This window comes from Corvus hawaiiensis, chromosome 24, assembly GCF_020740725.1.
Source record: "Corvus hawaiiensis isolate bCorHaw1 chromosome 24, bCorHaw1.pri.cur, whole genome shotgun sequence".
Lineage (NCBI taxonomy): Eukaryota > Metazoa > Chordata > Aves > Passeriformes > Corvidae > Corvus > Corvus hawaiiensis.
In genome coordinates this window covers 4,497,571-4,516,998 of record NC_063236.1, presented here as the reverse complement: position 1 = coordinate 4,516,998, position 19,428 = coordinate 4,497,571, and the positions used below count along the sequence as shown (strand labels likewise).

At 48.6% G+C, this 19,428-nt stretch overlaps 1 protein-coding gene across 1 annotated transcript; it reads right to left on the bottom strand.

The window, feature by feature from the left end:
* Positions 1 to 8,760: 8,760 nt before the first annotated feature.
* On the bottom strand, positions 8,761 to 10,416 carry LOC125337843 (zinc finger protein 239-like). The gene is made up of 2 exons (XM_048328030.1): positions 10,117 to 10,416; positions 8,761 to 9,931 (listed from the first exon to the last, which is right to left on the bottom strand). Exons 1-2 carry the CDS (start codon positions 10,166 to 10,168, stop codon positions 9,177 to 9,179), a joined length of 807 nt encoding a protein of 268 aa, XP_048183987.1. The 5' UTR covers positions 10,169 to 10,416; the 3' UTR covers positions 8,761 to 9,176.
* Positions 10,417 to 19,428: the final 9,012 nt, after the last annotated feature.

The following is a 19,428-nucleotide window of genomic DNA, read 5'->3' as shown; positions in this document are numbered from 1 at the left end:
GCTGGCTCCTGCATGGGATTGCTCTCGAGGTCCCAGAGTCTGCCAGAACACACTTGTTCCATGGATCCCAGACACTCATGGCACACAGACTCCAAGCCTTCTCTTAGAAGGGACTCGAACACTTCCCTGTTCCAGCCTTGGGGACCTTGAACCAAACCCTGCAAAGCTTTTGCTGCACCTTACAGGCAGGTCAACAGATTACACAAAAAAAGGAAAAGGAAAAGGAAAAGGAAAAGGAAAAGGAAAAGGAAAAGGAAAAGGAAAAGGAAAAGGAAGCGGAAAAGGAAAAGGTGCCTTGATCTGACCAGGGCTCTTTCTCTGATTTCCTTTGGAGCAGGGATCAAAGGCTCTCCCCAGAATCCTTCAGTGCTGCCTGCAGGTGCTGCCATCCCTCAGATGTGTTGGAATTCCAGAGGATGAGGCCACGGGGTGTCCCAATGGTGCCTTGGTTCCATGGGCCCCGCAGTGTAACCATGGTGTCCTTGGCTCTGCAGTGGCACAATGGACCCTTCATTCCATGAGGCCCCACAGTGTGGCAATGGTCCCTTGAGCCCAGGAGGCCCCACAAGGTCCCAATGGTGCCTTGGTTCCCTGGCCCCGCACTCTCACAATGCTCTCCTTGGCTGCACAAGGTCCCGCAGTGGCACAAGGGTTGCATTTTCTCCTTGATTTCTTTGAGCTTTCTTTCTTTCTTCATTCTTTCATCTTTTTTCTTTCTTTCTCCTGTTTTTTTTTTGTTGCTTTCTGTCTTTCTTCTTTCTTTCTTTTCTTCTTTTTTCTTGTCTTTCTTTTTTTCCTTGTCTTTTTCTTTTTTGGTTCTTTCCTCTTTTTTTTAAAAGTTTTTTTGTTTCACATTACTTAGTCTTTCTTTCTTCTTCTCTTTTTCTTCGCTTTTTAAATTTTCTGGTTGATTTCTTTTCATTTTCTTTCCTTTTTTCTTTCCTTCATTTTTTTACCTTTTTTCCTTTTCTTTCTGTTTTGTTACTTTCTGTCTTTTGTCTTTCTTTTTTTGCTTTCTTTGGTTCTCTTGTACTTTTATTTTTTCTTGTGTCATTCTTTCTGTCATTTTCTTTCTTCCTTGTTTCTTTCTTTCTTCTTTTTTTGACTTTTCTTAACATTTATTTTCTTGTTGGTTTCATGTTTTAAGCCTTTCTTTTTTTTTCTTCCTTTCTTTCATTTTTATTATCTTTTTACTTTTTTCTTTCTTTCTTCATTTTTGAATATTTTTCTTGGTTTTTTTCATCGTTTCTTGCTGCTTTCTTCTTTTCTTTTTTTCCATTTTTCTTCTTGGTCTCACGTTATTGAGTCTTTCTTTTATCTTTTACTTTGCTTTTTAAATTTTTGTGTTGATTTCTTTTAGCTTTCTTTCTTCATTCTTTTATCTTTTTTTCTTTCTTTTAATGTTTTTTTTTGTTGCTTTCTGTCTTCCTTCTTTCTCTTTTTGCTTTCTTTCTTTTCTTCTTTTGTTTTATTCTTGTGTCTTTCTATCTGTTCTTTTTTTCTTTCTTCCTGGTTTCTTTCTTTCTTCTTTTTTTTCCATTTTCTTTTATTTTCCTGTTGGTTTCATGTTATGTACTCCTGCTTTCTTTGTTTATTTCTTTGTTTCTTTCTTCTGTTCTTTTTTCTTCACTTTTTTCATTTTCTTGTCTTTCTTTCTTGTCTTTCTTTCTTTTCTTTCCTTCCTTCCTTCCTTCCTTCCTTCCTTCCTTCCTTCCTTCCTTCCTTCCAAATTCCTTCCAAATTCCTTCCTTCCGAATTCCTTCCTTCCTTCCAAATTCCGTCCTTCCGAATTCCTTCCTTCCTTCCAAATTCCTTCTTCTTTTCTTTCTTCCTCTCTTTCATTTTTATTATCTTTTTGCTTGCTTGCTTCATTTTTTATGATCTTTCTGTTTTAAAATTTTTTTTCTTGTTGCTTTCTTCTTTATTTTTTCATTTTTCTTGTTGGTTTCATGTTATTGAGTATTTTTCTTTCTCTCTTCTTTATCTTCACTTTTTTCATTTTCTTGTTGATTTCTGTCTTTTCAATTATTTTTTCTTTCTTTCCTTCTTCCTTCCCTCCTTCCTTCCTTCCTTTCCTGCTTTCTTGCTTTCATTTTTATATCTTTTTGCTCTCTGTTTCTGTTTCTTGTTGCTTGCTTTTTCTTTCTACTTTTCTTTTTCCTTCTCTTTTTAAATTTTCTTTGTTGATTTCTGTCTTTTGATCTTTCTTTTCTTTCTTTCGTTCTTTCCTTTTTGTTTCATTTTTTTAATCTTTTTGCTTTCTTTCTTTTCCTTTTTCTTGTTGCTTGCTTGCTTCTTTTCTTTTATTCTACTCTCCATTTTTTCCCCCTCTTTTTCTTGTTTCTTTCCGTCTTGTTTTTCTTTCATTAATGTTTTTATCTTCTTGCTTTCGTTTTTTCTTTCTTCATTTTAATATTTTTTCTATCTTCTTTTCCCTTTTTTTGTTTCTTGTTGCTTTCTTTCTATTTTTTAAATTTTTCTTCTTGGTTTTACGTTATGGAGTCGCTTTTTCATCTTTCATTTTCTTCACTTTTTTCATTTTCTTGTTGATTTCTTTTAGCTTTCCTTCTTCATTCTTTTATCTTCTTTCTTTCTTACTCCTGGTTTTTTTTGTTGCTTTCTTTCTTCTTTTTTTCTTTTTTCTTTCTATTTATCTTGTGTATATATTTCTGGGGTTTTTTCTTTCTTCCTTGGTTTTTTTTCATTTTTTTTGTTTTCTTGTTGCTGTCTTCTTTGTTTTTTTTTTTTGTTTTTCTTGTTCATTTCACGTTATTGAGTCTTTTCTTTTTTTCTCTTCTCCTTTTTCATTTTCTTGTTGATTTCTGTATTTTCATTTCCTCCCTTTCTTTCTTTCCTGCATTCTTGCTTTCATTTTTATATCTTTTTGCTTTCTTTTCCTTTTTCTGTTTCTTGTTGCTTTCTTTGTTTCTTCTTTTCTTTTATCTTCTCTTTTTGATTTTGTTGATTTCTGTCTTTGATTTTCTTTCTTTCTTTTATTCTTTTTTTCTTTCACCTTTTTGCTTTTTCTGTTTCTGTGTCTTTTTTCTTTCTTTCTTTCTTCTTTTCTTTTATTCTGGTTTTCTTTTTCTTTTTTCCTTTCTTATTGCTTTCTGTCTTCTTTCTTTCACTTATTTTCTTTCTTCATTTTTTTAGTTTTTTCTTTCTTTTTCTCTTTTTCTAATTTCTGTTGCTTTCTTTATTTTTTTTATTTTTATTCTTCGTTTCATGTTATTGAGTCTTTTTTTCATCTTTTGTATTTCTTTGCTTTGTTCAATTTCTTGTTGATTTCTTTCAGTTTTCTTTCTTTCTTTATTTCCTTCTTCAATTTTAATTTTTTTTCTTTCCTTTTTTTGTTTTTTGTTGCTTTCTCTCTTTCTTCTTTCTTGTTCTTTCTGTTTTTTCTTCTTCTTTCTTCCCTGTTTCTGTCTTTCTCTTTTCCTTGTTGGTTCATGTTACTGAGTCTTTGTTTCTTTCTTCATTTCTTTAATTTTTTTTCCTTTTTTTGGGTTTTTTTGTTGCCTTCTTTCTTTCTTTTTTTGCTCTCTTTCTAATTAATTTTTCTTGTGTCTTTCTTTTTATTCTCTCTTTTTTTCTTCCTTGTTTCATTCTTTCTTCTTTTTTTTTTCTTTTTTTTTTTCTTTTCCTGTTATATTTTTGTTGGTTTCATGTTATTTAGTCTTTGTTTCTTTCTTTCTTCTTTCCTTTTTTCTTCTCTTTTTTCCTTTTATTGATGATTTCTGTCTTTTGATTTTCTTCCTTTCTGCTTTCTTGCTTTCATTTTTATTATCTTCTTGCTTGCTTGCTTTCTTCATTCTTTATGCTTTTTCTTTCGATTCTTTTTTTGTTCTTCTTGCTTTCTTCTTTCATCCTTTTTTTCAATTTTTCTTATTGGTTTCATGTTATTGAGTCTTTCTTGCTTGCTTTCTTTTTGTCTTTTTGCTTTTTCTTGTTCCCTTCAGGTTATTGAATCCTTTTCTTCTGTCTTCTATTAAAAATCTTTTTTCTCCCTTTTTTCTGTTTCATTTGCTTTCTGTCTTTCTTCTTTTTTTCTTTTTCTCTTTAATTTTTTCTTGTGTCTTTCTTTCTGTTCTTTTTTTTACTTTTGTCCTTCCATTTTTTTCTTTTCTTTAATTTTCTTGTTGGTTTCATGTTATTTAGTCTAGCTTTCTTTCTTTTTCTTTTCTTTTTTCAATACTTTCCTTTTCTTGTAGATATCTGTCTTTTGATTTTCTTCCTTTCTTCTTTTCTTTCTTTCATTTTTATTATATTTTGCTTGCTTCCTTTCTTCATTTTAAAATGTTTTTTCTTTTTTTTCTTTTTTATTATTTCTTGTTGCTTTCTTTTTTCTTTCTTCTATTCTTCCTTCCTTCCTTCCTTCCTTCCTTCCTTCCTTCCGAATTCCTTCCGAATTCCTTCCTTCTGAATTCCTTCCTTCCGAATTCCTTCCTTCCTTCCCTCCCAAGCTACTTCTCACCCCATTGAAGGGGTGCAAAGCAGCAGGATCCCCTCCCAGCTGGGGTCCCCACACCGTCCCAAAATTGGGGACTTCACCTCAGGTGCCCAACTTGCGGAGGGTTTACGGCACCTTCCCCAAATTCACTGCAACCTCCCAGAAGACACTTAGAGGCCCCAAAATTGACAAAAAGCAGCAGGAGCCTCCCCAAAAGCAGCTCCTGGTTTCCCTCCCTGGAGTGCTTCACTCCAAGTGGCCAAAGCAACCCATCCCTCCCAAACTTCATCCCACCCCAACAATGCCACCCCCACCCATCCCATCCCATCCCATCCCATCCCATCCCATCCCATCCCATCCCATCCCATCCCATCCCATCCCATCCCATCCCACCCCATCCCACCCCATCCCATCCCACCCCATCCCACCCCATCCCACCCCATCCCATCCCATCCCATCCCACCCCATCCCATCCCATCCCATCCCACCCCATCCCATCCCATCCCACCCCATCCCATCCCATCCCATCCCATCCCATCCCATCCCATCCCATCCCATCCCATCCCATCCCATCCCATCCTATCCCATCCCATCCTACCCCATCCCATCCCACCCCATCCCATCCCATCCCATCCCACCCCATCCCATCCCACCCCATCCCATCCCATCCCACCCCTCCTGGACACCAATTCCCCTTCTGTGCTTCCTGACTCCCCACAGCCGGGCCTTGGGGCTGACGGATCGAGCCATTTGGGGCTGCCATCGAAACATTGGGGCTGGCATTGAGTTTATTGGAGGCACCCGCTCAATCCCTCCATCCCAAATGGGAGCTTGGAACCTCTCCTGAGCCCTTGCTGTGCCCATGGGCTCACCTCAAGTGCCAAAATGAGAGCCAGGGCCCCACAGCCCATTCAGAACCTCTCAACATTGCCAGAAACAGCAGCATCCTTCCCAAAATGGGCTCCCCACATCCCTGACAATAGCTCCCCCTTCCAAGTACCAGAGCCCCCCTCTCACAACCCCTCCCAAAGCATTGGGGGCACCCCAAAACTGCCTCAGGATTGGGACATACGCTGCAATCCCTTCAGGAATGTGGGATACCCCAGCACCCAGTCAGGAACGGGGTCCCCCCGATCTCATCATGCGCAGCCTTCAGCTGTCTCAGGCAGAGCCCATCCCGCCCTCAGCAGCCCCAGCCCAGCCCAGCCCTCCTGGGCAGGAAGCCCCAATGGCCGAGCCGGCCTGGGACACTTGCAGGGATGCGGGGGCAGCCGCAGCTTCTGGGGCCAGCCTGTGCCAGGCCCTGAGTGCCCTGCCAGGGAACCATTGCTGCCCCACATCCCATCTCAGCCTGCCCTCGGGCAGCGGGAAGCCGTTCCCTGGGGCCCGTCCCCGCAGGCCCTTGGCAAGAGTCTCTCTCAGCCAGCAATTGCTGCTCCTCCCTGCTGCGGGGCCCAAGCTGCAAGTTGATTTTCTGCCGCTGGCCCCGGCCCAGCCCCGAGCCAGGGCCAGCACCTTGCCCTGCAGCTCTGCGGGCGCTGCGTTTGTGCGGCCGCAGCGCAGCGGCCGCAGCTCGGAGCTGCCCTTTGTGTCCCCGCCGGCAGCTGGCAGAGCTGGCGGGGCCGGGCCAGGGCCGGGCCAGCCCCGGCCTTCCCGGCTCTGGGACACAGCGGCGGCAGCCCCGGCCTTCCAGCCCTGCACACGCTCCCACACAAGCCTCCAGAGCCGCGGCCACGCAACGCAACTGACCGGCCGCTGACCCCCCAGCCTGGCCTGATGGCCATTCCTCTGCCCACACCTCGGCCAAGCTCCCCTTGGCCACCTCCTGAGCCACAGTGCCACAGACAAGTGGCACATACAGCTACAGAGCTCTGCCCAGAGCTGGCAGGGAACGTTCATTCAACAGAAAAACCACCAAGAAAAAGAGAACTGCCCCCAGCAGAGCTGTTCCCTCCTGCAGTAGTTACACCTGCACACCCACAGCGCCTGAGACTGCAAGCAATGAGCATTCCCTGGGCACATGTGCAGCCCAAGCAGCTCGAGGACAGCCTTGCAGCAGGACTGCTCTCAGCTGAGCCAAAAAGGCCCCTCTGGCAGCTGCAGGGCCATTGCAAAGGGCAAGGGCCAGAGCCTGGGCCCACGGGGGAGGAAAGGGCTCTGAATTCCCCTGCCCTGGCACCTAAACCCTGTTCCCAGGGTACTTCCCACACAGGATTCCTCTGGAGGATTGCGGAAAGCTGAGAGGCAGCTCTGGCTTTTCCATTTTTCATGTGCTAAAGCTGCCTGGCAGAAGAAATGGAGGGACAGCTCTGGTGGCACAATCCCTCCCGGCCCAGGGCACAGCGCTGGGAAGGTCTTTCCGTGCCGAGGCTTTGCTGCGGCCAAGGAAAGCTCCTGGCTCAGGGTCACCTTTCCTGCTGGGCCAGACCCTCCGAGTGGCCCAGCAGCAGCAGAGAATTCCAGCACAGCCCCGGCACGGGCAGGGCGGCCCTGGGTGGGCTGCGGGAGCCGGCAGCGCCTCAGCTCAGAGCAGCTGAGCCCGGGGGCTCTTGGCCAAGGCCGAGGCCCAGCGAGCATTTCTCAGGTCGCAGGGTGGCCTGGAAAGGTGCTGGGGGGGATAATTCACCTCCCAGTGCAGTCCCAGTGGCTCCCAGTATTTCCATGTCTGTGGTCCCAGTGCTGCTCCCAGCCCTGATCCTTGGGGATGGGAATGTCCCGCTCCCTTCCCGGGGCAGGGTTGTAATAAATGGTTAGAAGTTTTTTTTTTGATTAAAAGGAAGTTAATAGTTACTTGTTATATACAGTTAATAAGTTGATTATCGTTGCGACTGTACAGGTGTAATGCTGCTTTGTGATCGCTAGATGGTGACACCAATGGGGGAAAAGTGGTGGGTCTATAGAAAAAGGGGAACGTTCTGGAATGTTCTTAAGATAACTTAATAGTTTATGATGTAAACATCTTGAGGAATTATTGGTTAGAGGGCAAACCAATCACTCGACGCCCCAGAGATTGATGGAGCTGAACACCAATGAGGACCCTGGCAACAAGCCACCAGAGGGAGGATCGGAGCTCCACCAATCATAACATCAGAGAGACTATAAAACTGCCCGGGGGCTCAGCCTGTTGCGGGGTTTTTCTGAGGCACCTGAGTCTGAGGGAATGTCTTGTGCGTCGCACGGTTGTTTTTTTCTGGGTTGCCGAGTGGGACTCGGGCTTATCTTGAGTTTCCACTCCTGGTTTTTCTTTTTAAATAAATGAGCAGACTTTTACCCCACCCAAAAAAAGTCCAGGCTCCGTTTATAACAGGGTCACACCTGAGCCAGGTGTGCAGGGCAGGACCTTGCCCTGAGCCCAAGCCCTGTCCCCCCTGCAGGATCTGCTTCCCATCGGCCTCTTCCTCCTGCGGCCCCAAGCCCAGCTCGGTGCTGAACGAAGGGCGCTGGGCCGGGGTCATCCCCCGGCGGGGGCTGCGCACCCCCTCTGCCCCCTCCCCAAATTCCCTCCCGGGGCAGCAGGGGCTGGCTCAGGAGCACTGTGGGCAGGGAAAAAAGGGGGTGACACCGGGATGGGGGGGGTCACACACGCTCTGGGGGACACCGAGGGCCCCTGGGGACCTCCCCTCACCTTCTCCCACAGTTCCAGGAGAATGAACCCCAACATCGAGCCTTTAACTCTAGGCAGCATCTTGGCGGTGGGGTCTGGTGGCAGCTTTGGGGTCTGGGGGAGAGGCCCTAAAACCGTGTCCCAGCCCCACAGCCACTCCCGGACCCCTCAAACCACCCCAACAGCTCCTGGCCAGGAACCCCTCCAACCACTCCCTGCATCATAAATGACCCCAAGAACCACCCAAATTCTCTCCGAGCCACACAGCCCAGCCAAGATCACCAAAACTCTCTCAGAGACCCCCCCAAAAGGCCCCTCCAAGCACCACAAATGGCCCCAAGAGCCACAAAAGCCCCTCCCAGTCCCCCAAGGAGCTCCCAGACCCTCTCCACCCCCCATGGCACCGACAAGGACAGGCTGGGGGACAGGAATATCCACAGCCCAGAGCACCTCGGGCGCTTCAGCAGTGATTTGGGCACTTTGGAGGTCACACCCCAAAGGGAGAGACCCAGGGCAGAGACTGGGACAGACAACCGGAATTCCTGGAGAACAGACAGGGTCAGGTGGACACGTTCTGCCCCCACAACTACGAGATCGTGGCCCCAATCTGCCTGCCTTCGTGGCCCCACAACGCTCAGATCCTCCCAAATATTCCTCTGAACCCCAAGTTCACCCCCAAATTCCAGGAAAATGGTGCAGCTTTAGATCTCTTTGTTTAATTTCTTTATTTTTACACCAATTTTGGTTGTTTAGTAGGATTAACACAGAAATTACTGTGAAGCAGAAGATCTCCAAGATCATCCAGGGTTGCTTGATGCCACCAGAAGAAACAATTGGACAGAGCAGATGAAAATTTTAGGGTGTAAAGGTAAAAAATCAGCTCTTCCCAATGAATTTCCAATGCTGATCTGAGTCCCGATGGATGTTCCTGCCCCTGTGTTCACCCAGGTGCCTACGGGGATCCAGGAGAACGTGGAGAGCACCAGCCAGGGGTCTTCCCAACACGGATCACAGGGAATGTGGGTCACCAGGGCTCTTCCCAACGTGGGTCCTCTGATGGCAGATGGAGTTGGAGCAGAGGACAAAGCTCTTCCCACAGTCGGGGCACTTGCAGGGCTTCCATTAGGGGTGCCTCCGTTGGTGTCTGGTCAAGGCTGAGCTCCTGGAGAAGCTCTTCCCACACTGGGGACACTCGTAGGGCCTCTCCCCGGTGTGGATGCGCCGGTGCCTGACGAGGTGGGAGTTGTACCTGAAGCCCCTCCGGCACACAGAGCAGCGGAAGGGCCTCTCCTCTGTGTGAATCCGCTGGTGCAGGAGGAGATAGGAGCTGGTCTGAAACCTCTTCCCACACTCTGAACACTCGTAGGGCCTCTCTCCTGTGTGAATGCGCTGGTGGACGATGAAGGCGGAGCTCTGTGAGAAGCTCTTCCCACACTCGGGACACTCGTAGGGCCTCTCCCCGGTGTGGATGCGCCGGTGGCGGATCAGGTGGGAGCTGTCTGTGAAGTTCTTCCCACATTCCCCACACTCGTAGGGCCTCTCCCCGGTGTGGATGTGCTGGTGGCGGATCAGGTGGGAGCTCCATCTGAAGCTCTTCCCACATTCCCCACACTTATAGGGCTTCTCCCCATCGTGAAGCTGCTCATGAACCACCAGGTCCGAGCTCTGGCTGGATCTCCAGCCGCCTTCCCCGCACAGGGTGGGTCTTACCTCCTCAGAGCACCCAGGGCTGCGTTTGCAGCCCCTCCTCCTGCAGGACCTCTGGGGCTTTTCCTCCCCGTTGGATTCCTGTGCCATGGAGCCGCTCAAAATGGCCTCTTCCACCAGGTTCTGCCACGGGGATTTGTCCTCCCTGGGCTCCGTGCTCAGCTCCTTGTCTGGGGAGGAAGGACAAGGAGAGGATGGGATTTGCCTCCGTGCCACAGGGAAGGGGAAGGAGATCCCCCCAGTCCGTCCCCGGCAGGACGGCGTCGGCAGCGGGGTTGTCCTGCAGCCGGGGGCGATGCTGGGCTGGGAGATGGAGCAGGAGAGAGGGGGAAAGGGGCACTGACTTCCTCCTCACCTGCCTGGGGCTCCCGGGGCATCTTCCTCTTCCTCACAGCCTCCTCCTCCATCTGGCCAAGGGTTGGGAATGGGAAATCCTGTTTGGGGAGAAACAAGGGATGAGTGTGTTGGGTTGGGGGTTCCTCCTGCCCAAGTCCATCTCTAGAAGTCACCGGTGTCCAGAAAACCAACAAAAAATTGACAGTGAGTCCAAAAAAAGCCTCCAGGAGTTCCCCCTTTCCAGTCTCCTTACTTTGGGGTTCTGGGGGTCCCCCTTGTCAGGGCTGCTGGGGGTCCCGTGGGTCCTGGGGATCCCCCTCTCTGGGGTCCTGCTTAGGGATGCTGGGGGGTTTTGGGGGTCCCACAGGCCCCTTTTTCCTGATTCTGCTTTGGATCCCAGCGGTCCCAGGGTCTCCCTCTTCAGCCTCCCTCCACTCCAGGCACTTGGGGCTCCCCCCTCTCCTCATCCCCCCTTTCAGGGCCAAGGCTCCTAGCCCTGCCTCATCTCCAGGCCCCCCCACCCCTTCAGGCTCTTGGGGGTCCCCCAGTTCTGGTATCGTCCCTCTCTGCTCTCCCCACTCCAGGGGTCCCATGTTCCAGCCCCCGGCTCTCCTGGGGATCCCCAAAGCCAATGTCCAACCCCACCAGTACCGGGTGATCCTCACGTGGATCCCCCAAGACCCCCAAGGGACAATTATGGCTCAGCTTTGGAGTCCTGCAAGATCCAGATATCCCCTCTGGCCCAAAAAAATCCCTCCCAGGGACATGCAAGGACATCTGGGGCTCAATTCCAGAATCTGCAAGCTCCAAACACCCCTCCAAAAAAACTCCTCCTGCTGACCCCCCGATAGATTTGGGGTGAGCTCCCCTCCCCGCTCACCTGCAGGATGGGGGGGAAGATGCTACTGGGGCTGGGGGTGCTGCGGACACAGTGGGCGGGTGGTGGAACCTCGTGGTTCTCCAGCTCCTCCTCCTCCTCTCTCCCTCCTCTTCCTCCCGCTCCTCCTCCACTCCCGCCCTGCCCCGCCTTTCCCACCCCCTCTGCCCCACGGCTGCCGCAGCACCGGCTGCTGTGTGGGGGGAGCCCCCGATCAGCCCCGGGATGGACAGGGGGGTTGGGGACCCCCCCAGTGCGGATCCCTCCCTTCCCCAGAGCCCCAGGGAATCGCTCCAGGGCTCAGGTGCTGGGGGACAGGGCCGGACCCCCATGGAACCGCTCTTCTGCTGTCCCAACCCCACCTTTCCCTCCCCTCTCCTCCCCTTTCTCAGCGTTCCCCCAATCCACAGCCCCATTCCAGCTCAATTTGGGTGTCCCAGCCCCATCCCGCTTTGTTTGGGGGGCCCAGCCCCCTCTTCCCCCCCCCTTCTGCACCTTCCCCATCGTCCCCCCCAATCCCCGCCTCCCCTCCCCCGGCCTTGGTTTTGGGGGTTCCAGGCCCCTCCTGCTCACTTTGGGGGTTCCATTCCCCATTTCGCTCAATTGGGGGTCCCAGACCCGCCCCCTTCTCACAGCTCACCCCGCGGCCGGGGGGGCTCCCAGCACCACCAGTGCCACCAGTGCGGCCCCAGCTGCCCCCACACGCCCCATGCCCAGCGCCGGGCGGTGCCCACAGCCCCAAAGCAGCCGCGCTGTGCCCTGGGGGGTCCCCAGAGCGGCCCCGCCCCGCACGGCACTGGGAGCACCAGTCCGGACCAGTGCGGAGCGCGGCCGGGCGGCATCAGCCGTGCCCGGGCAGGGCCGGGCCCCGCGGGGCTCCCGCCCGCACTCGGCCCCCGCCGGGACAGCGCGGGGGGGCCCGGCCTGGCCGCCCCCACCTCCCCCTCCCCAAATTCCGCTCCGGGGGGCGGGGGGGGCTCAGCTGGGGCCAGAGCTGCCGGAGCCACGTGTCCCCCGCTGCCAGCACCACCCCCTCAGGATTAGGGGTGCCCCAAAACTCCCTCCGAGCTGCCGGATACCCCGCAGGCCCCTGAGGAGTGGGGTCCCCCCGGCCTCATCATCCCCAGCCTTCGGCTGCCTCATCCCAGGCCCCATCCCGCCCATCCCCCTCCGCCACACTTCATCCCACACCCCAATCCACATCCCACCCTTCCCGGGCCCCATCCCGCCCCATCCCATTTCTCCCGGCAGCCGCCACCGGGACCCCAAAAAACCCCGCGTGCCGGCAGCTCCCCAATATCCCCCAAGGGGCATTTGCGACTCACATCTGGAGTCCTGCAAGGTCCAAACATCCGCCTCCCCCCCGCCCCACCAAACCCCCCTTCCCCCAGGAACCAACAAAGATATTTGGGGCTCGGTGCTGGAGTCCTCCAAGCTCCAAAAATCCCTCTCCCAAAAACAACCCCAGGCACCAACAAAGATATTTGGGGCGAGCTGCCCCTCCCCGGTCACCTGCGGGATGGGGGGAGCGATGTTCCCAGAGCCAAGAGCTGCGGACGCAGAGAGCGATGAATGCACGTGGAGGATCCTCTTCCTGCCTCCTCTGTCCCGCCTCTTCCTCCCGCTCCTCCCCTTTTATCCCCCCTCTTCCCCTCGCTCCTGCTCCTTCATCCGTCCTCCCCCCTCGCTCTTCCTCCTCCTCTGTCCCCCCTCCTCCTCCTGTTGTTTGTGGCTCCCATCCCGGCTTTGTCTGGCATCAGCCCTGGGGCCGTCCCGTGCTCAGCAGCAGCAGCAGCAGCAGCAGCAGCAGCAGCAGCAGCAGCAGCAGCAGCAGCAGCAGCAGCATCCTGTGCTCTGGCAGCACTCGCTGCTCCTTAGGGAAGGCTTTGGCATTTCTGCCGGACACAGACACTGAAGCTCACCCCGACCTGCCCCGCTCCCATTGCTGTCCCCTGGGCGCTGGGCAGCTGCTGTGCCAGGGCAGCCCGAGACACAAACGAAGCCAAGTCCAGCCCGGCTGCCCGGGCTGATGCAGACGAGCCCCAGGGCCGAGGTCCTGCAGAGCCCCACGGAGCCCTGGGCTCCTCGCTGGGAACGGGCTGTGCTGCGGCTGCCACAGCGGCCACAGCGAGTCCTGGGGCTCCCCCGGCACCGCTGCAGCAGCACCCAGGTTCCACCTCCTGTGCCAGGCCCTGGCCAGGGGCCATCAGATCCAAGGGCTCCGTGCCGAGGGGGAGCACAACAACAGTGGATCAGATGCAGCCCCTAAGGACCTCGGGCAAATCGTGCAGGAACATCCAGACCTGGACCTGACGTTTGCAAAGCTGCAGCCGGCAGAGTTCTGTGGCGCAGGAGAGCCGGCACAGGGAGAGGAGACCTGCAAGGAGCTGCAGGAGAAACACCCTGAGCCTCAAAGGCCGCCACGGCCTGAATCTGTGCTGGGGAAAGTTCTTCCTGTCCGGGAAGAGATCCCGGGATGAGGCAAAAGCCAAGGTCATGGCAAAGTATTCTGAATACACATACAGTACAATATACTAGAGTCCAAAATTAAAAACTTACAGTCATGGAAATATGGGGTAAGGGATATGTTTATTTGGAAAAATCAGTTCAGCAGAGATCTCTTTGCTACAAATATCTTGAATTTAATTCTTCTGCCTTGATACAACCTCCTGAGAAAATAAAAAATAAAATAAAAATCCTACAGGAAAACCTTGTGTTGGATGCAATCTACTCCCTCAGACCTGATACAAAAGTCTAATTTATTCTCTTGATTTATTGTCTTAAGGAGAATGAATTAATTATTCTTCCACTCAGAGGTCTATGGCATTAATCCTTGAGTTGAATCAGAGAAAATTCAATCTCTCATGAGTTCCCACTCCATTTACTTTTCTTGTAGTATTCTGTTTCAGGGACATGTAATGAGAAAATTACATACAAGCTCCTCCACTGTTTTTAATTTGGCATAAAACCATGTATTTCACCAAGAGAAAATTCCACTTCCACCTGTATGAATTTAATACTCTTTCTTCACTGCACTGAAATCAAAGCCAGTGATTCTAACCACGGTTAATTGTGCTGGAACAGAGTCCGAGAGACTTGTGAAGTATTTGCATAAAATGTCCAGTGATTTACTCCACTTCAAACGCTACAATCCCTTTGTAAAAAGTCCTGAAGAAGCCCAGATCCTGAGGTTTATTTATTTAAACAAGAGGCTGAATCACCTTTTAACTTGTATTAAAATTGTCTGTAGTGTTTTAGAATACAATACATAAGAAAGACTTGGTTTTGATGTAAAGTGCAAAAAGAAAGACAATCAAGACAGAGGCACTTGGGGCTGAAGCTGCTTCTCACGTGCTTTAGAACCAGACAGGAACTCCTACCTTTCTGTCTTAGCAGATGACTCTTTTCCTGATTGTGATCAGAAGGAATTACCCTCAGAGGCACAGCATTGAAAATGAGTGCCTGCACACTGCAGCTGTCAAGGGTCCCTCTCGAGGCCAGAGACCATCCACGTTTCACCCGCACGAGCAGAGGTCCTTCGGCAATCCTTATCCATCTGAGCTATGAAAGTCTCTGTACTCACTCCATGAGCAAAATCCTCACACACATCCCACTCCGTGCTTCTTAAACACAGGAAGATGGAAGATGAAAAATTACTGGTTTAAAGGAAAACTCTCTGTCTCTGTTGCCTCATATCAATACAAAGGAGATTTTTTCCTCCTTCAATGAGCATTCAGTATCACATAACATTAAAAGCTTTTGCACAGGATGAGCTAGATTTGAAAATGCATGGTTCTGAGAGCTTACCAATATATTTTGGGAGAAAAAATAATTTTCAGTGGTGAGCATTGCTATGGACGAACCAGCAATTTACAGAAAGAACACTTAAAACTGAGGATAAGCATCTCTGTGCAAAACTGCTTTGCCTCATGCACCCTTTCTGAAAAGCAGTAGTGATCTACACATGGGGAAAAATCTGCATTGTTTGTAAAAAGATTGTTTGAAAGTATCCTGTTCCCATCTGCCAGGGACTGCAGAACTGATGCACAGAAGGTGCTCCTACACGGATCTTTTGCAGAAGTAGCACTCTGCAGAACATCTGGGGAAGACATACAGGGATGATAGGAAAGTATATTTCATTTACTTTATTTTTTCCAGATGAGCCAGTAGCAGAGCCTCAGCATGTCCAGTCTGAGAATTTTGGAACAGTTTGGATGGTAACAGATGGGTGAATATTGCTGCCAGGAACTGTTGATGGGGTGCAGTGCCTTTGGTGCTATGTCTGAAAGAGGGAGGGCTTCACGCTGCAATAAAAGAAGAACGGGAAACAAATCATTAAAGGTACAGAAGAAGCTGAGTGGGCTGTGTGTTTTGTGGCAGCCCATTTCTGAACTGTTTGAACAGGCAGATCTAAGGCTGTTTTACTGCCATTCTTGAGAGCTTATTATGGTGCTCAAACAGCTGCTATCTCTTAGCACAACTCTATTAACCTTAGTTCCACGACAATGAGTTTAATGTTAGGGTTATGTCACTGAAACAGGCTTGGGAGTTCCTCTGGCTTTCCCATACAATTATCTTGGTTTGTTGTTTTCTCTCCAAGCTTCACGTTGCACATTCCTCAATCCTAATCTGTGTCCACTTTATCCACGTGGAACCATTTACTCATGGCAGAGTCAGGAGTGTCAACCCAGCCCTACATTGTGTTACACAATTGTGCAACCATCAAGGCTGTGAAGTAATTTACCCAGTTATTCCTAATTTACACAAATAAAAGTGAAAATAGGATTGTACCAAAGAGGACTGGAAACTCTTATATTGAACAGTAACCTGAAAAGTTAAATAAAACCATCAAATTAAAAAGTTGCCTCACTTAAATTTTTATGGACACAAACACATCTAGACAAATGGGAAAAGCATCTACCTTTACTACATCTAGAGTAATCCCAGAATGCTTACAAACAAACTGGTGAGCAGTAGTCCAGTAGCCCAGTATCTGTTCTATTCTTGCTCTTCCTTGCAGAGAAATCAAAATAACCTCAGTTTAAGAATAAACACTTTTGCTAAAAATGTTAATATTATGCTTTCCAGCTGGCAAGTTCCAAAAAGGAGGATTAAGTACATAAATGAAAATTTAGCACTGCACTTTCAAACTTGAGTGCTTGAGGGAAGGCATCTAATAAGGTATCTAATAGTTAGAATTGTTATATCTGAGTTACTTTAACTGAAGAATTTGGGTCCCAGTTTTTCACACTAAGATACTGAAAATTTTGTACATTATACTTGTGTCACTGATAACAAATATAAAAGGAATTTGGAAATATAGTGGAGCTAGGGCAAGGAATATCTGCAGAAGCTCAGAACTTCCTGAAGTCAAGATCATTCATTCTCCCATAATTGCCCTCAGTGGCAATGACCTCCTACTAATCTAAGAAGGATTCCCACAAACGTGCTCCCTGCATGCCAGCAGCCCGTGGGTACGGATGGGTCCTGCAGAGAGAAAGACTGGAGAACCTCTTCATTCCTTTCCCACCTGAACGTGTTTTCTTAGGAGGGTTAACAAAAACCATGCATTAAACAGTACCTGAAAATAAGGCTCCTGGAGATGGGAAGCACCTCATTCATACAAAGAAAATACATTGCTCTAAACTAGAGCCATAAAAGCCCAAATGCTTCTTTTGCCCTTACATCAGCTTTGCTTCAATTTGGTCCAGGCTTTAGCTCAGTCACACCAAGGACATGGTGAACAAATGTGTGATGAAGGCCTGAGCTTTATAAACTCTTTACCTCCAGCTCCACATTAGCAGCTGCACACACTGTCAGCCTCCTCCCTGGGATGGGAATGCACCCTCTGACTTTCACTGAAAAGTGAGACAGAGCATCTTAAACGACAGGTGATTAACCTGATAAATGAACACATTTTATTCTGCACTGAACAAATGAGGAACGTTTACACACAAAATTCCAACATCTCAAGTGAGAAGGCTGCAAGCCCCACATGAGGAGCAAGAACAAACAGCTGGATAGCATTTTAAAGTTAGATTATCTTCATTCCCCATCTTTGTGGTATTCACAGAAAAGTTTACATTTGCTAAACTAATTAAACATTAAGCTTCAATATATGTTACCTCAGTGGGTTTAGGATTTGGGGTGGGGTTTTTTCCCTTACATAACCTATATTAAGTATAATGGCTGAATGTGATAGTGATCTTGTCTTGTGTGGAAGAAAGAGCAATAAAAAAAAGGTTTGGTTTTTTTAAAAAAATATTTGAGCAGATTTTTTCACAAGGATAGCCTCCTGAAAGTCTTTCTTTTCTGGTACTTTCTAATTTCTAACACAAATTTTGAAATCCAGAAATAAAAAGAGTAGTTCATCCAAAACTTAATGACAAGGTACCTTCTGCAGAAAGAACAAACTAATTCCCTACAGAGAAATTACTCACTTCAAAGGCAAAAAATGATCCCAAATGTTTTGTGCAACTAGGAGGAAAGAGGCTTTCAGGAGTCCCCTGCAGCACATCATGGAAAAATAATGGTGGGAGCCACTGGCTCTAAGACATCCGAGAGCAGAAATCAGTCATCTGCAGAGCACATGCTTAGGTGTTCTCTGGGTTTGTTACTCTGGCTTTGGCTGGAAGGTTGAGAAAGACTCTGGAAACTGCAGACACCAATCTATTTTTTATTAAAAGTTTTGGCAGCAGGACGGGTGCGTGCTTTACAATAAGCGAAGGGTGGGGGAACAGAGCGCTGAAAAACCTCCAGTCACAGCACAGGGCTCCAGCACATCTGCTGGAGCAGCAAGGGCTGCGGTTTCTGAGAGGCTTGTGGTGAACCTCAGGGCACGGAATGAATGATCCCTCCAGCCCGGCCTTCATTAAACCGCCCATCCTCTGAAGCGTGGGACGAAGCCGACGCGTGGCCAGCCACCCACCGGCAAGGGGACGGTCCGTCCCCAGGATGCTTTCTTTCTGGCCAGGAGGGAACAGAGCTCTTCATCCCACAGAATTCTGAGCTGTTTCCACTGTGTGCTGCCCAGAGGTACGGACAACTGCCGTGCCTTAATTCAAACAGCCCAAACACACACATCCTATGGGATGTCGTGCAACGCCTTGCGAGGGCGAGCTCTGCTCAGAGCCTGCAACTGCAGCCGCAAACATAAATCAGATACAAGGACTAAAGGTGTGCTCTTGGAAACGGCCGAAATGTCAAAGGGTAAGGGCAGCTTACAGTTAAATTTGCAAAACAAAACAGCCTTAACACACCATCTGGGCACCTCTGCATAAATTTCTGCAAGACTTAGGACAGAAGTGATTGGAAGACTGAAATATTTAGATATAAAAGCTTTTATGGCTCCTGTGTGGTTTATCTCTCTTGCGAGGGTCACTCATGGCATGAGTGATCATTAAGTGATCGCTACTATGTGACACTTTAAATGGTAGAAAAACAGAGAAAGAAAGAGAGAAAATAAACATAATTGGAATTTTGACATACATTTGACATATATTTGACAAATAAAAATGGCATGTGATGTTGGGCTACCATTTAAATTAAGGTTTTCCCAGATAGGATTATTTTAAAGTGTTCATATGGTGAGGTCTGATTTGCTGGAGCACTTAGTTATTATCTGCAACAGGGATGAAGAGGACCTGGGCTGAGGGGCTATAAAACACTAAGTTCTGGGAGAAATCAGTGTACAGGCAACTCCTCAGACTCCTTCAGCCAGACACTTTGGGCACCAGAGCCATCACATCTCCTTCCTCCAGAAGAGATCACATCATGATATTTTCTCACAGGGAGAATAGAACAGGAATAGAAACCCCATGCCAATGAAGGAGCTGGAAAACCTCACAAGGAAACTGCTGAAGCTGTTCTCAGAGCAACACCTGAATGGTATGGAATAAATAAGGCACGTGAGCTACAAGAAATAAAGCACAAGCTTAGTTAGCAGCACACTCAGTGAGCACAGACTCTCCTCGCAGTCTACTTGGAAACTGAGACAACACTTGAAAATCAGATCAGATAACCCTATCACCAAGAGGCTGGCTGGAGAATCCAGGTAATCACCAGATCCAGAACTATCTCCATTATGAAGTCTCAGAGCTCTCTCTTTTCTCATACAGCATAATTTTACTCTTGATTCTGAAGAAGTCATGCTGTGTTGCTGCTGACTTAAGGAAAATAATTATGATTGTCTGAATGTTGGGGAACCTTCTTTGAGGGTTGCAGAAATTGGCAGCAGAGGAGAAATTTTAAAAGAAAAAGGAGAAAAGATAAAATAATTGGTAGAAGTCCAACAAGGATCAACAATTTCAGCAAAGAGTGGAATATTCTGCAAAACGCATTAAGCGTTTGGTCAATACCTTTGTACAAGAGGTTGTTTCCCTCATACTGTTGGCAGGGGAGAACTGAACACATTTGCAGAACTTGAAGATTTATGGTTTGCACAATGAGGGGGGG

Excerpts from the sequence above, each read along its gene's own strand:
- LOC125337843 (XM_048328030.1), bottom strand. The coding sequence starts at position 10,168 with ATGGAGGAGGAGGCTGTGAGGAAGAGGAAGATGCCCCGGGAGCCCCAG. Across the intron at positions 9,932-10,116 it reads GCCCCGGGAGCCCCAGGCAG|ACAAGGAGCTGAGCACGGAG; the intron begins GTGAGGAGGAAG and ends CTTCCTCCCCAG.